This window comes from Artibeus jamaicensis, unplaced genomic scaffold (assembly GCF_021234435.1).
Source record: "Artibeus jamaicensis isolate MK-2021 breed Jamaican fruit bat unplaced genomic scaffold, CSHL_Jam_final contig_135, whole genome shotgun sequence".
NCBI classification, from domain to species: domain Eukaryota; kingdom Metazoa; phylum Chordata; class Mammalia; order Chiroptera; family Phyllostomidae; genus Artibeus; species Artibeus jamaicensis.
In genome coordinates, this window is record NW_026521267.1 from 1114673 (window position 1) to 1131712 (window position 17040).

The following is a 17040-nucleotide window of genomic DNA, read 5'->3' on the forward strand; positions in this document are numbered from 1 at the left end:
TTTCACAAGTGAGTGTTTGGTTTTATACCCAGAACTACCTCCTCCAAAGTATGTCTCCCTAGGCATGTCTGGTCAAATGCTATATCCCAAGAGTTTCTCTTCTACTATGACAGCCTAGTATGTTGTTGGCTTCTAGATTAATCTTGTGGTATGGAAGTAATAGTCAGACTTCAGAAAATCTCTGTCCTCCTCCAAAATTAATACCTAATTTTCCACTTGGCATAATTCCCCTTAGACCCTAACAGTTGGCCTTCAACCAGAGTCTTGTCTCCTGAAGAGAAGTTCTTTTCTTTCCAGAAGCAAAGCCCAGCTCATACCACTGATACAAGGGCACCCATGTACAAAGAGCTCCAGAGAAGCCTTCAGACTGGCAGTCTGGACAGGAGACAGTGGACTCTAATCTGGAGCCCATCCCTGAAAATTCCTGGTTTCCTAACAAGACATTCATCTACTGCTTGGCAGGCTTGTTTACCTCCCAGGGAAGCCACAAAAGTAATGGTCTTTCCCTGGCAGTATATGGGAGAAGATATAGGTTTTAACTCTATAAATACATGCACTTTTCCTTGTGGTTAAGGAAAAAATGCAACAGGATATTGTTCAGTTCCTTCCTCGGGTTTACATGCCCCCATGTGATTTGGTGAGTCTCTCTACACTGCTTCATGCAAGTCCCTTGGGCTACAACAGCAATGACAAAACAGAGCAAGTGTGTTCACACAGATAGTTTCAAACAAGACACAAGTAAAGATGGCTGTTTCTCAGGCTTTAAGGTGAATCCACAAAGCCTTCCAAGTTAACACCCAGAGGAAAGTAAGAAGGGACAGTTTGCTCTGCCAACACAGCCACACAGAGGGGAATCCAGATGGCACAAACACTTGGTGTGACTGCCTCAGGCTCAAGTTGTTTTCCTGGACTTTCAGTCACAGCTTGAAGAAACACAAAACTGCCTCTGAGCCTGTCATCAAATTAGTGTTAACATCAAGTTAGTGTTTATCTGTATAGGCTGTGAGGTTGGCGGGAAAAGGGTCCACACAGAAGCTGAAAAGGCCATGATGGACTATGAATGTTGAGGGTGTTGACAAAAACAGGAGAGAACAAGTAAGGCAGTACCCACTAAAAGGTGCAGCAGATCCAAAAGTCAACCTGAGTAATTTTATCATTTTTGGTGATAAATACCAAGTTTAACCGATATGCAAGAAACTAGGTGTGCCCAGTGGCTCCTTTAGTCATCAAAATGGCAAGGGAAGAACTGCTGTTCTCAGGCCCCTGGACCTGGATCTACTCCTCTGAACATTCCTACTTCATTCTTTCACTCCCATCACCCTAGCCACGTGCACCTTCTCTCTGTTCCTGGGGTTCCTATGCTTATTTCCCCTCAGGGTTCTGAGTTGGCCTGAGAAGTTCTTCCCCCATTCTTCTCATGGCTGCGTCTCCTAAGCAATAGGACCTCGGCTTAAATGTCACCTCCTAGCCCTGGCTGCTGTAGCTCAGTGGATTGAGCGCAGGCCTGAGAACCAAAGTATCACAGTTCGATTCCCAGTCAGGGCACATGCCTGGGTTGCAGGCCAGTTGCCAGCATGGGACACACGAGAGGCAACCATACATTGATATTTCTCTCCTTCCCTTCCCCTCTAAAGATAAATAAAAAAATATATTAAAAAAATATGTCACCTTCTCAGAGACACCCAGCCACACTGCTATGTATTTGGGGCTTGTTTAATACAGTGGCACACAATAAAACTTGTTAAATGATTACACAAGAAAAGCTATAAGCCACCCACCGGAAGCATAATCATGATCATGACTCCTTGATGGGGCTTGATGGGGAGTGGGAGTGGTGATAAAGGACATACAACTAAGGTTCATAGTGGGTGTGAGATAGTACTGTGAAGGGCACTGGAGGCTTTAGCAAAGGGAGTTTTACCCCTAGGGAAAGAAGACTCAATGCTCTGCTGTGACCGGCCACAGAGACCCCAAACAAGGCCATTCCCCACAAGAGACAGCACTTGTAGGAGGCCAATTACTATTCCTGGATGCTGGGTTTGTTCAAATCCTCTTACATACACATAATATCCAGAAAGGTGCATGGCACTTAGAATATGTGAAGAATTTAAGTGTAGGAGATTGGTTTGTCTTGGCCTGCCAAATGTGACTCAGCTCTGTATGGAAAACCTACAGATGCAAGGTGGTGGGCAGGAGCCAGATCTTCAAACCAACTTTTCCTATGGGAATTGGGCCTAGAAAATGCATACAGATTGTTATGGCTTGCTCTTGATAAAACTCCATCACCCTGGTCTAAAACAACAAATGTGTATTATCTATCCTCGAGGTAATTTCCAAAGCCTGTATGAGTTCTCCCAAGGACAGAGCTAATGAGCTCATTGCCATTCCCCTTTGCATGTTATTTTTATTTCCTTGATTGTACCTAGAATGTAGACAATAATGTTCTATGTGATAGATAATAAATCTTTCTATGATGTAAGACCCCAGGAAAATAATAAAAGCCTGTCTAGGCAAAGGTTGGGGTGCTCCCCTCTTGAGGGAGTGGCCAAGACACCCATAGGCGCTCTCCCCTTGAGAGAGCAGCCATGCCTGTTCCCTTTTCCACACAGGATTGTTGTCACCTGTGCATTGATTCTCATCATCAGCCACAACAGGCAGACTCTGCTGGACAGGGTCTGCTACATTTAAGTAATCAAAGAATACAAATGTCAGGTGTACCCCTCTGTAAAAGACTTGATTTTATTTTTAGTCTCACTTTTACAAGTGTACTATGAGTAAGAGGCTGAGCAGGTTGATCTTACAATAATTATGCCAGCATCTATTTTATCCAGCTTGCATTCATGCTTACTTTTCCTGGGATGAAAGAACATTTCCAAAGCTGAAACATACTCCTTGGTATTTAGACAACCGCTGCCCAGGACCAAACACACACTGATGGGTCTGCGCCCATAGATTCCCTATACCTTGAACATTCATTATAATTGTTCTCAAAGAGTCAACTCCTTCTACGGGAATCTGAAGACACCAAGTATTGCCAAGTGAACAGGAAAGCCAGGCCTCTTCCAAGTTGGGCAATCCTGCTCCTGGAACACAGTCCAGCAGAGGTGTAGTGCCAGCATCTACAACAGAGACATAAAGGCCCAGGAGACCCTGTGGGGCACTGAGATGCCCGACATCAGGGGACACACAGTACCTGTAGGTGATCCTCACTTCAGTTCCAGGCTCATCTCGCTCCCAGATCAAAGCAATGCTCTCCGGGGATTTCTGAACATGCTGATCCAAGCAGTTGACTGCACAAAAACACATTGACAAACATTAAACTTGGAGCTCTTGGAGTCAGAATCAGGGGAAGGTCTGGTGTGCTGTGACTTGCACTACTCTCTGATGAAGTGGATACTTCCATTTCCCTCATCAAAGGTGAGACTTCTACTTCCTTGCAAGGAGAAGGGTGACTGTCAAAGCCTGTGAAAATAAGATAATAACTACACAAATGCAATCTCATAGGTATAGGGTGATCCCCTATGAATGGAATAAAACAGACACTTCACACCAGCAGTCCCAATCCCAGACACACATTGGTGTTGTCTGGGTCACCCCGAGAAACCCTGACCCAAATGACCCTGTAATTTTCAAGGCTTCTGGGTGGTTCTATTGTGTAGCTGGGGCTGGGCACCATAGCCTGAGACATTGGAAAGAATATATATATATATATATATATATATATATATATATATATATATTTTTTTTTTTTAATTCTCACCTGAGTATATATTTATTGTTTTAGAGGGGGGAGAGAGAGAGAGAGAGAGAGAAACATTGATGTGAGAGAGAAACATTGATTGGTTGCTGCAGTACACTCCCCAACTGGGGACCAAACCCACAACCTAGGTATGTGACTTGACTAGAGATTGAACCCGCAACCTTTTGGTGTACTGGATGATACTCCAACCAAATGAACCACCCGGGCAGGGCTGGAAAAAATATTTAATGCAAATAGGATGCCTCTGATCCAGTACAACATTTATGCAAGGGGTTCTCGAAAGTGGCAGAGATGCATGCTGTCTAGGTCAAAGAGCCACATCCCTTCTCAGGTGTCCAGCCAACACCCTAAAACCAGCCTCTTTTCCAAGGAGTGTTGCAACAATGGGGAAACACAATGGTGATTTTCCAGAAGACTCTGCTTCCCTCCCCCTCCATTATCTAAGCATTGATCACATGACCGCCTGTAAAAAAAACAAGTAAATTCTGTCAATTTACTGTAAATGTGAAGATTAGTAGGATCTTGTTCATTTGCTGACATCCTGTTCAAAGTGAGCTTAGCTGTGGCTGTCAATGCCGAAATGCCGACCTCCAAAGCCAGGCTTTCTTTGCTCACCTTTCCATCAACAGGGAAAACGATCACCACAAATATCTGTTAGGGGCAGCAGCTATCTGTCCATCTGGTCTCCAGTGTCACCCCAATGCCCAATGTCCAGGTATATAAATGTTTTTTTTTTCTTTTCAAGGCACTTACTTATCTTCTTCAAATCAATCTCCTCCTAGGTAAATGGGAGCTGCATTATCTATCATTTCTAACTCACAAGGCTACGGCCAGAAACAAGTGAAATACTAAATGTTAAAGTGCTGTTATATAAACACAAGGTATTATTACCAACTGATAAATACCATGCTATCAGTTAGAGACTTTTTTTTAAGATTTCATTTATTTATTTTTAGACAGAGGAAGGGAGGGAGAAAGAGAGAGAAACATCAATGTGTGGTTGCCTCTCTCAAGCCTCCTACTGGGGGACCTGACCCAAGACCCAGGCATGTGCTGACTAGGAATCAACCCTCAACCCTTTGGTTTGCAGGCCAGCACTCAGTCCACTGAGCCACACCAGCCACATGAGTTAGAGACTTTTAAATAGGATATAACCATTCTGACAAAATTTATGGGAGATACCAAAAGATCATGAGAACTCACATGAAAATATTTACATACTTTAGCTAATATGTGTGTGTGTGTGTGTGTGTGTGTGTGTGTGTGAATTATACTTTCCCCTCTTGGGTTATGTTATTTATTATTTATGCTTATAATAAAATTTTCATTTCAATTTTCTGACTCTTAACAAGCATACAAATTATATGGCAAAAATATGTAATAAAGATAAGTGTCATGAAAAAAGTTACTCTTTATTGACTTAAAAAGTTCTTTGATTTATTAAACAAACAGATGAGAAGAAATACCCAAAAACAGAGGAGAGGAAAAGAAAGAAGAGAAACTGAGAAGGTGCTTGGTGGCAGAACCTAGATTTATATAATAAACCCAAAATCAATGTGTATGTTTGTGTGTGTCTCAATATGTCCCAAAGTTGAGATATCAAGTTTTCACACTAAAAGTGGGGATTTCTGACTTATCTTGAACAAGCAGCAGATGAGGATACACCCTACCCTGGGAGCTGAGGTGGTAGTCACACCTCAGCCAGTCCTGTCCCCCCTCCAACTGCCTGGCCCCGGAGGAACTGATTGATGGAACAGGAAGCAGTAACCCTAAGTAGGTCATGACAAGCCTTGGAGTGCCCAGCTCCTTGATACTGAGGACAGATACTAAGAAAGGGATGGAGGAGAGAAACAGAGTGAGTTAAAGCTTTGCCCTGAGCAGAAAAGTGTTGCTTCCATGTGTATGTGAGTAATGCCTGGCTGCTCCAGGCATTACTGGGGAACAGACACAAACCTTTGGTGCCACCCCAGAGTAGCCTTGAGAAAATTCCAGATGATAGGTGTGCACACTCTTATCTGAGAAGCCTGCTCCAAAACACCTTATTCCACCTTGAGTTGAACCTTCTGAGTCACCTTGGAAAAAAGGCTGGCTCAGACATAGCTTAGGAAACAATCTATAGGTGGTCCAGTGACCTGCCCAAGGGCTAGCCAAGAAGCAACAGAAATGGCCTCAAAGTAAAGGGGCTAAAGCAAGGGGCCCCAGCAGGGGCTCATTTACCCACATTGCCTGCTCCCATGGCAGCTAGGGTGCCCACACATGACTGCCCAATTTCAAACCTAGATCCTCAGTGGCCCAGAGCCCAGCAGGGCATTCTGTGCATGGTTTACACCAAACAGAAGGGCAGAGGTGCTGAAGGTGGAGGGGAAAGACCTGCCCCAGGATGGATAGCACCCAGAATGTGGCTGGGTGAAGAGCAAGACAGTCCTATGTCCATCTCTTCCTGTGGCTGACAATTGGCAGGAATTCAGGCAGGTTAGCACTGAGGCCCAGGTACAGTATTCCTAAGCGTCTTCCTTGCATAGGGAGGTGCTGAACAAATGACTACTAAGGCCTTGAGTGATCTACCTCTCCCTATTGGCAGTGCAAATTTTGTTGAGCACTTCCTGTTTGCATGGTTTCTTCCTGCCTGGGGCACACTGTACCACTCTCCCCACTGCTGTTCTCACCTGGTGCTCAGCCTTCTGTAGGTCCCAACCTATACATTCTCACTCTCTCAGTGACCACTTTGCATCCCTTTGATCTTTAACTCATTCACCTGTGATGTTTGCACTTACTGTCACTCTGTGGGCAGGGGCCGGATATCCCGTTCATGTTTGTATACATGTGGCCTAATACAAAGCAGAAAGCAGAGAAGCATCACAGCTCTGGATGATGGGCAGCCCATTCAAGTCCTTAAGCTAAAGGGCAACAGTAGAATCTGAAGGGCACTAGGTTGGCGCCATGTCCCAGGGAAGGAACAAACCTCTTCCTGTCTTCATGGCTTTGTTCCTCAAGGAGTGCTCTTGTTGGTCTAAGTCAGCACTTCTAAACTTCCCAGAACTCCTACAGGGCTTCTTACCACACAGACTGTGAGCCCCACCACCACCAGAAGTCTGAATGAGCAGGTCTGGGTGGGCCTGAGCATTTCACTTCTGACAGATCCCAGTGATGCCATTGCTGCTGGTCCAGGACCATGCTCCCACAGACAGGCATGCATGCACATATCTAAACACATTCTACTTTATACATATATTCCAGATTCCAGGGGGGCTTTCTTTCCCCTATGGGGACAGAAGTTATCAAAAACACTTGCCAGATCTGTAAGACATTTGACCATACCCTCACAAGATGGCAGCCCAAGTCACAGGTCAAATCCATCCTCCAGAGTCCAGCCATGTCCAAACACTCACTAAGCAGAAACAACACTCTTGTTATTTAATCTAAATTTAATTTTTCTAATCTGAAGTTGGGATAACAGTTTCTAGCTCTGGGAGTGACAGCAGGAATTAGATGCCATTGGAGAGCTTCCCGGCACAGGGTCAGATTTTGTGGCTATGTTCCCAAAGGAAGCACAGTTCACAGCTACTATGGTTGACACTCAGATGACATGGACACTTAGAGAAAGCACTGTGTGGGATTTGGGTTACAGTGGCTCCAAAACACTATGTATATGTTGGCTTTTAACACATACATACATATGTATGGGTCCTGCTATTGCCTCAACTGCAGGGAGAAAAAGAAAGAAGGGAAAGAGCAAGGATAAAAGGAAGAAATTTTTATTTCTCCACATTTTAAAAAAATTTAAAATGAGAACTGGGCAGTGGGACAAAAAAAATCAATTTACAAGCATTTCCAAGAAGAGTTGGGCAGGGCCCTAGGTGCAATTTAAGGCTCAGGTCAAATCCCAACTCCTAATTCAAGCCTTTTCCAAGTTTCCCAGCACACAGTAATCTCTCCCTCTCCATTGATCAGTGGCCTAGTTAATCTGCCCAGTGGTCTCATTCTGGGACACAATGCTGGCTCTGTTAAACTCTCTGTAGTCTGGGTCACAAGATCATTGAGAGTAGGAACCATGTCCTTTAAGATTCACATATCATAGGTGTGGGTTGGGGAGTGACATCATAATTCTTCCCTTACCAACTATAAATGCCTTGAGCAAGTTACCCTAGTATTGATTTGCTCATTTATTAATTTGTGATTCATCTCCTCATTAGAATGCAGACTCTGTGGCATTAGGGCATTTTCTGCACTGTTCATCATTGTACATGAGCTGGAGCCTTTATTACCACACCTGTACAATGTGACCACTTCACACTTCACACTGGTGTCATGACAATGAGATGAGAAGAGGCTCTATCATGTTCACCTCAAGGCAGTTTAACATAGAGTCCAGCACAGCCCTGTAAATAGCTAAGTAAACACCTGCTGATGGTTCATAGGTTTGGCATTTGTTTGTTTGTTTGTTTGTTTGTTTGTTTTTTAAGACTTCAAGGACCTGGTTGAGTAACTCAGTTGGTTAGAGTATTGTCCAATATGCCAAGGTTGCGGGTTTGATCCCTGGTCAGGGCACAATAAGAATCAACCAATGAATGCATAAATAAGTGGAACAACAAATCAATGTTTCTCACTAAATAAATACATAAGTAAACAAAATTTATAAAGACTATGAGAGGTTATTTCCATTATAAAGATGGCACATACTTGAATAGGAATTTTCAAGAAATCCTGTCCATTGTTTAAATGCACCAATCCTCTTCCCCAACTTTAAGTAAACCCACATACAGAAATTTTACTTTAATCAAAAGAAACAAGGAATTTTATAGTCACAACAGAATTCACAATGGGTTTTCTTTAAATAAAAAAATCCTCCTGGCACAATTTAAGATATTTCATCAATCCCAAAAATTGTGTTTTCCAAATTTCCAGAGACACCTGGTTTTTAAAAACTAATTAATTTTTTATTGTATTTTCTTTCCATTATCATTTCATGTGTTTTATAAAGTCAGGCCTCTGACAACTACAGAGAATTCAGTCTCTTCTGGAGGACTTTCTCTTAAGACTTGGGGTTATATTTTCATTTACAGTTCCTTGAAAAAACTTAGATAAGTTATTTCAATCACTGAGAAGTGAAGCGTAGGAGTATAGCATCTTATGATTGACTGTCAGTGTATCTGCCTTCTAAATTACTGGAAGCATGTCATAAAGAAGAGAAAGGTACAGCAAAATAGTTCCCATTGCTGCAACTAATGTTTCAAAAAGAATTCAGAAATCTCTGTGTTCAATGCTTGGTTAAAAATTATTGCTCTACACCCTTGCTTGAAAGTTAGAATACACACACTTTTTTAAAAAAATTGGACTCAGAATCCAGTGTTTAGAAAATAGAGTGTACTTGTGTTTTTGAAATCAACACATGTTGTTACCTTCCGGTTCTGCATTTGCAACTTCCTGACATCTTGAGTTTATACACCACAGAGCAAAACATCTGTCGAGCCATACTGAGGACAAAGCCAAAGTTCAAAAACTGGAATCTTTTTTAGATCTTAGCTTTCCAGAGAACCTTCTGTAAAGCAGTTTTATGTAAAGGTAATAGAAGCAAGACACTAAATGGGGTGGTGACTCTATCTTTATGCCCAGGAGGTCTTCTGATACCATGACTCACCTGGTGACCTAGCTACCAACCCAGAGCTCCAGGATGGTCTTTGAGCCCTGTTGGCCACCTGCATACCCTCTTGATCTGTTTCCTACCTATCTCAGATTGATAAGATGCAAGACCATGTGGTCCTGTTCAGAGGAAACAGCACTCTCAGCAGCATTGCTGAAGACCAGGCTCAATGTCATAGTCCTCCACACATCCTTACCTCCCAACCCCTACAGCATTCATTAATAAATAATAAAGACCAGAGACTAGGCAGGAGTAACACACTAAAGACGGTGCAAAGAACCCTGACCAGGTAGCTCAGTTAGTTAGAGCACTGTCCCATCCCCAAAATGTCAAGGATGTGGGTTCAATCTCCCATCCTGCCAGGACTCATACAAGAATCAACCAATAAATACATAAATAAGTGAAACAACAAAATCAATGTCTTCCTGTCTCTCCCTTCCCCTCTATCACTTAAATCAATAAATAAAAAATTTATATAAAAATGGATTATACAGTGAGCTTGACTAAGTATTTTCTCATTTAATGCTAACAACATCCCTAGGATTTCCCAGGCCATCCTCTACTGGTCCTAAGAAACCCAGCAGCTTCTGCCGTGGTGTCTGTGACCTCTGGTTAACGTTCATTGAGCCATTGCCAAGCTGTGAGAAGCCCTGTGTAGGTGCTTTGGGACACAGTTCCCGCTGAACCCAGCCTGAATCATCCTGGTCAAAGTCCCAGGCTTGTAACAACAACCCCAGACAGACCAGTGGGGAGCAGAAGCAAGTCACGCTCACAGGGGCCTGTCCAAAGTCCTGACCCACAGAACAGTGAGAGTAATACAACACTTGGGGGTGGTTTGATATGCAATAGTAGCAACTAGAACCAAATTTAGATTGTCCTAATTGTACAAACAAGGAAACCAACGCAAAGAACAGTAAAGGGAAAGCAATGATTCAGACCTAGATGAAATTCTCGACACACCAAGAACCATTAACCTATACTACACCCATCTGCCATTTCTGTTTGTTCACTAGAGTCATTGCCAGGACACTAATCCCAATTCTACCCATTTAGAAGTGTCTCTGTTTGCCCTAGGTTAGGGCATACAGGTCAGTGGATCTCAACCTTGTGTATGCCTCAGGAGCACCTGCAGAGCTTGAAAACACAGATTGCAGAGCTCCACCCTCAAGGTTTCTGGTTTCAGTGGATCTAGGATGGGGCCTGAGAACTTGTATTTGTAATAAAGTTTCTAGGTGATGCTGATGCTGTTGGTCTGGGGATCAGAGTGTGAGAACTACTGGTACAAATTTTTCTGAAGGGATAATGGGGGTTTCAAGAGTGATATTCCTTTGGAATAAGTGATCATCATACTATCACACAGATCAGTCAAAAACACACCCACCATTCCACAATATTCTAGGGGGCTCCTAGGGCAGCTATAGCTGGGTTTGGCCTTTTTTAATATTATCACCTCCATGATTTGCAGACACTGGCAAAGGGCAGAGATATATTTTTTTTAAAAAAAACATATTTTATTGATTATGCTCTGACAGTTGTCCCATTCCCCCCCCTTTTAATTCCCCTTGCCACTGCACACCCCCTCTCACCCACATTCCCCTGCTTTAGTTCATGTCCATGAGTCATACATATAAGTTCTTTGGCTTCTACATTTCCTATACTATTCTTAACTTTCCCCTATTTTCTACCTACCATTTGTGCTACTTGTTCTCTGTACCTTCTACCCCTCTCTCTCTCTCCCACTCCCCCGCTGATAACCCTCCATGTGATCTCCATTTCTGATTCTGTTCCTGTTCTAGTTGTTTGCTTAGTTTTAGTTTTTTATTTGGGGGGGGGGTGTTGGTGGTTGGTAGTTGTGAGTTTGTTGTCATTTTACTGTTCACAGTTTTTTATCTTCTTTTCCTTAGATAAGTCCGTTTAATATTTCATATGACAAGGGCTTGGTGATGATGAACTTTTTAACTTGACCTTATCTGGGAAGCGCTTTATCTGCCTCCCATTCTAAATGATAGCTTTGCTGGATAGAGTAATCTTGGATGTAGGTCCTTGCCTTTCATGACTTCAAATACTTCTTTCCGGCCCCTTCTTGGGCAGAGATATTTCTGAGATGAGAGGGTAGATATACACACACATTCAGGGTAAGAATGCTACTGGAAAATTTTTTCCACAAGGCAGTTTCTGAAGCTCAATTTCTGAAGAAATAAATTTTTAAAAAAGAAGCACTTCTGCTAGCCAACCATGTGTTGATTCTGACCAAGAGAGGCTCAAGAGGCCCTTCCTGCCTTCCTTGTGAGGTCCATCCCCAGTGACTCATCTGGGATTCAGAGGCTGCAAGTGTGCATGAGCCACCAAACCTGACAATTTACAGCGCTCCAGTCAGCTTGCACAGAAGCTGCACATTTTCGGCTCTGTACTTCAATCAGTTGCTCTCCTCCCTTCAAGGGTGCCTGTCACCAACTTTACAAACCTAAGGGTTTGTTTTGTTTTCCCACTAAGTGAAGGACACTTGCTGCTGACTCAATTTTAGAGAAAACACTTGTCTAATAAGTGTTTAATTTTGATTAAACCATCAAAGTAGTAACAATATGAAAAAAACATCTGGCCCAAAGTTCTTTCCTAAGTTTCTTTGTTTGAAAAATAATTTCAAGACACTACCTTGTCTTGCTACTTCTAAGTATAAATGAAAACTGCTATGACTTCTTGATCACCAGTAAGTGTTGGGCCTGTTCCATACCTCCAGCACTCTGTCCTCACAATCAGCCTAGCAGGAGGGCTTACCGTTCCCAGTTTACAAATGAGAGCTAGGTTCAGAGTAGTTACAGGCCCAGTAAATGGTGGAGTTGTGCAACACGACAGATCCTACCTTCATGTTCAGGACTTGGCCAGAGCCTGACCCTGCTATTAAGATCTGTAAGTTCTTCCCTGAAACACCTCTTCAGGGAGACTGCAGTAACTCGGTACCACAGTCTCCCTGACCATGCAGCCCCCTGAGCAACCACCTGGCTGTGAGTCCCCTACTCCTTAGGTTGCCTGCCCACACTCTGCCTACTCTACCTGGTTGGTTACTGCCTCCAGGGCCTTCTCTCCTTGCTGCCTTGGGGCACAGTCTACTCATGCCACCATACAATTCCCAATTCCTAACAAAAATGTAGTAAATTCAATCTCAGCAGATACCAAAGGACTGAGTGGCTAGTGGAGCTGGTTTCTGGAACTTCAATTAGAACCAAGTCTAAAACAAGCCTTGGGTCATTTTGGAGGGTGGGAAAGGGGTTGGGGAGGGTCCCTCCATTCCTTTCTTCTCTTGTGCAGGTGCTGCCTAGGAACAAGGAGATTAAGTGATTCCAGCTGCCGGCCTTGGGTTTCCTGCTCCCCGGCCACACTCCACAGCCCGATTTGTTTACATTTCTCTGCAGGCCAGTTGCTTGGCAAGCAGCTGGTAGCAACAGCCTGATGCTTTTCAGTTTTGCTTCCAGCCCGGGGGACAACAGTATGTTAGTCTGGACTCCAGTGCCCCGGACAGCCACCACCCCAGCCTGGCCCAAGTGTCTCCTGCTGTTCCCCGCTGGCTTGCGATCCGCGGGGCGGTGGAACCCCGAGGTTAAACTTAAGAGTCCGCCATTGGAGGAGGCAGCTGGGGCAAGGCCAGCAGCTGGGCGACCCGAGCTGACGCCGGCTTGAGCGAGGAAAGTGGGATCGGGACTCCGGGTTGCAGCGGACAGGGAAGCTGGAGACTCTGGGGTCCTGAGGTGAAGGCCCACTGGCCAGCAATCTGCCCGGGACCGCTGCGCCGGCTAGGTTCTGTGAGTCGCCTATTGACGCAAGAGTGAGGGACGCCCAGGGTCCCCGCAGTGCACTCACCAGACACGTTTAGCTGGCCTCCCAAGAACCAGCCGATCTTGCCGCTGCTGAAGTCACAGTCCCAGACCGTATGGTAGGGGGTGTCCCACACTAGCGAGTCTCGAGCCAGCGGCCCCCAAAAGGCTGCGGGCTGCCCGGCCGCCTGCTCTCTCAGCGTGCGGTACGAGGCAGGGTGCGCGGTGTCTGCCGCGGTGGGCTGCGGGGCAGCCTGCTCTCTCAGCGTGCGGTAAGAGGCAGGGTGCGCAGTGTCTGCGGTGGTGGGTGTGCTACCTGGGGGCCCGGAGGCGGCTCTGCAAGGCGAGCTCACTACGCGCAGCGGCCACCCCCGCAGTCCCGCTCGCCCTTGTAGGATGTCCAGGAGGCGCCTGACACCGCAGCCCAGACTGCGCGCCGCCATCTCCCCCACGCCCCAAGGCCTCTGTTTCTGTAGCCTGACTACTACCGGGGTTGGAAGAGGCAGGGGCAGCAGCGGCTCCAGGAGGGCCCCGCCCTGTCTCCGCCCTCCCGCCACCACCCACTCCTCAGGCCCTTTCTCCTCTTGAAGCTGCCTTCCTAGGCTCCCCTGTCCTCACCTCCTCTCTCACCGCCTGAGAGAAGAGGACCTCAAAGAAGGAGGAGAAGTAGCCTGGGGAGGGACAATGGGGAGCCGTGTAGAGCGGGGTCCCGGCTCTGATGGGGCTGCGGGTGGGGTTCCCCTCATCTGTGTTATGGCCCTATGGGGCGTTGGGGCCGTTTTGGTTTCATTTTGTTTCTTCAAGTTCTTTTAGCTGCGCCACACGGCCAACAATTAGAGACACGTGCATCCAGGACGATGGCTGGCTCGTAGCTCTCCGTCTTCCATCTTCGGATCCAAGGGAAGGAGCCCTCACAGAACAGAAGCGATTGATGCAGCGAAGTGCATGGGTGGGTACGAGGACCAAAGTTCGGTATGCATTTGATGCTGAAGTGAAAATATTAATCCCTTTGTGTGCCATTGAGAGAGAATACCTCATCTGCCAGGCCAGTCTGTACCTCCTAAAACACATGCAGGTAAGCTCCCTTTGGGCTAAATGGACAGATCTGGGGCCCAAGGGCAAGGAGGCTGTGGTGACCTGTGATCCAATGCTTTTTATCACCCACTTGTCACCTCAGCCCAACGGGAGTCTTCTCCTGGGGGAAGGACGATATAGGAAAGGGGGAAAGTAGCAGACAAGCAAATGCTCCACTAAGGTACACTGGTTTGGGACTGAGTAACTTTGGGAGTTTTCACCAATTGCTCCAGCTTCTGTGGTCCAGGACCAAACCTTGTATATTCTAGCTTTGTGACATTTGGCAAGTTCCTATATTTCTCCATACCTCATTTTACTTTTACAGAAAAATGGAAGTAATATCTCCCTCCCCTGTTGTAGTAAAGAATAAATGAGATTGTGCCTGAAGCATCAAGCTCAATAAGAATCCCCAGTCTGAGGTGCATTGGAGGAGACTATTCAACACAAACAGATGAAATGTGATACAGCACAGCTATGGAAAAGCAGCACCTCTCTAGCTAGATAGCTCTGCTCCATACCGAGAGCTATCCAGAGAGACACCTTTGGTGTTTCAGCTCCAGGAAAAGGAAGTCTTGAAGTGAAAAGCAAAAGTGCACTCCCAGAGCCACAGGAAAGCTGACTTACACTGACAGAAGTCCCCTCATCAGGTCCCTGATTGGTCTATCCTCAACAAATGAGGACTCCAAATCCTCCCAATTTGGTTGGCCCAAAAGGCACTGTTATAATTGGTCAGAATGGAGCCTCTGTGATTGGTCAGTGAAGATGCTGCCAGGGATATAGCCTGCAGCTCCAATTGGATAGGGAGCTCCAATTGGAAAGGGAAAGTCTCAGTCCTATTGGTTGAAATAGGATTCCAAAAACTCTTGTATAAGGCTGGCTCAAATGGCAGGAAGACAGTACAGACAAGCAGTTCAGTGCAAGCTTCTCCCTGAAGTGCCATTTGCATAAGAGGCCCCTGCACAGAAATAACTGCTAGGTTCTGTGTTTGTTTGAACCCAGTTAGCCACCAGGAACCTTTCTTAGTAGGCATCTTTCTCAGGGTTCACACCTGGAATCAGCGCACACCGAGCTTAATAGTGGAGGCAGTGTTCATATTGTTAAGCCAGAAAGGATAGAGGAAACTCACAGAAACTTGCCTCAACCAGGTTCTTAAATATTTCAACACCCAAGAATAAATACATAATAAAGAAGGTAAACATGGGAAAAGGGGGTTTTGAAAACTGGTGTGTTAAGTTCTTTGGATTTGGGAAAGATCCCGCCCTCTTAGTGAGATCTGCACTAAGAGGGCAGGGAAAGTCCCTGCCATTCCAAAGAGCTTTTGCTGCCAGTTAGCCCCAGGCCATGTTGAATTACCTGCTTCCAGCCAGAGAAGAGAGGACTTTAAGGCTGGAGAACCAGCAATAAAACCTAGCTCTAGACCTGTGCCCAGCACCTGAACTGCACTTTTAACTGAGTTTAAAAATTATTTAGTGCTATCAACTGTTGCCCACTATTAACCCTTAGTGGAACAAATGAAGAGACTGAGACCAAATGAATCAGTAGACCTACTAAAGAGCACCTGCCTGGTGGGGTAGCAAGACCAACACCCAGCATCTTTTCCTCCTCGAATTCAATATCAAATCACCACTTGGCAGAGTCCTCATTTTAAATGAAATATACAAAATTATAAATAGAGAAATTGTGGTAGGATGTCCCAAACATGGCCGCCAATATTGCATTCCCCTTGTGTAAATGTGTGAGAGGTGCGCTCCAAGGGGAGGAGCCTGATCCCCTTTTCATTTTGGCCTGTTGGATTTTTCTAATAGGATGTGGTAACAGTGCTCCTCTGACAACCCCAGGTTTGGGCCTTGTGAAACTACAGCTGCAGCCCCTGCTGTCTTGGAACTCAGCTGCCATGCCATACAGGAGAGGGGATAGCTTTCCAGAGGAAGAGACCCTACGGAGAGAACAATGAAAAATATGTATAGAATTGACTCTTCTTTAAAATAAAGAACTACATAGTTCATTTCCTTCTGGTTGGATGAAGAAATGATTGTGTATACACAAAACATTTCAAAACCCATCAGGTGGTACAGAACTGCACTTCCTACAACCCAAGTTACAAGAAATTTCTCCTGTATGTCACAGTCTTCTGAGGCCAAGTCCATCCCTGCTATGTCCTGGAAGCATATCTCCCTAAACTAGAACAAGCTGGAGCCAACTGGCCCCTGCCCTAGCCAGCTGTGTCTTGTGGGGCCTGGGTAATTCTGAGAAAGCAGCAGGTTATCCAAACTACACAGATCACATTTTCTCTCCTGGAAGCCCCCCTCCACCTTAACATGAGAAGAGCCCTTCAGTACTGGAAGCTGTAGTTGGTAGGCACAGAAGTTAGGAAGAACTGGGGAGATTTCCTTCAGGACTGTTATATCTCAGGCCTGCTGTTTAAGTTCGAGATGGTACAGCCATGATTGCTGATACTCACAATCCTTAGAGATAGATGCTTTGATCATCAATTTATATAGGAGAACACAAGCACAGGGAGGAGAGATGTTCACTCAAGGCCACAAAGCTAGCCAGTGGTAGGGCTTCAGCTTTCTGCCTTCAGAGCATATAGTTTTAATAGCTTTAGGGATATAGCCTACCAACACCCCTTTTGCTGTTTGTCTTCATAGATTCTACAAATGGCATTACTCATAGAATTACAGTAGTTCATTGCTCCTAAGAAACAGTCTGTGTTGATAATGGATCCCCTGGGTGAATTACCTGCCACTAGTCAC

The 17040-nt window shown here is 45.2% G+C and overlaps 1 protein-coding gene and 1 long non-coding RNA gene across 3 annotated transcripts in view; one reads left to right on the forward strand and one right to left on the reverse strand.

The window, feature by feature from the left end:
• Positions 1–13653, reverse strand: part of ACSS1 (acyl-CoA synthetase short chain family member 1) — an 84855-nt gene extending 71202 nt beyond the window's left edge. For both annotated transcript variants that reach the window (XM_053667238.1, XM_053667236.1), the window contains exons 1-2: positions 13257–13653; positions 3194–3290 (exon numbers count right to left, since the gene is read on the reverse strand). In XM_053667238.1, the coding sequence (XP_053523213.1) occupies positions 3194–3290; positions 13257–13653 (494 nt within the window). The remainder of the gene's footprint in view (positions 1–3193; positions 3291–13256) is intronic.
• Positions 12210–16398, forward strand: LOC119045255 (uncharacterized). The gene is made up of 3 exons (XR_005081755.2): positions 12210–12308; positions 12708–14159; positions 16090–16398. It is a non-coding gene; the product is annotated as an uncharacterized LOC119045255 (long non-coding RNA).
• The last annotated feature ends 642 nt before the right edge of the window (positions 16399–17040 follow it).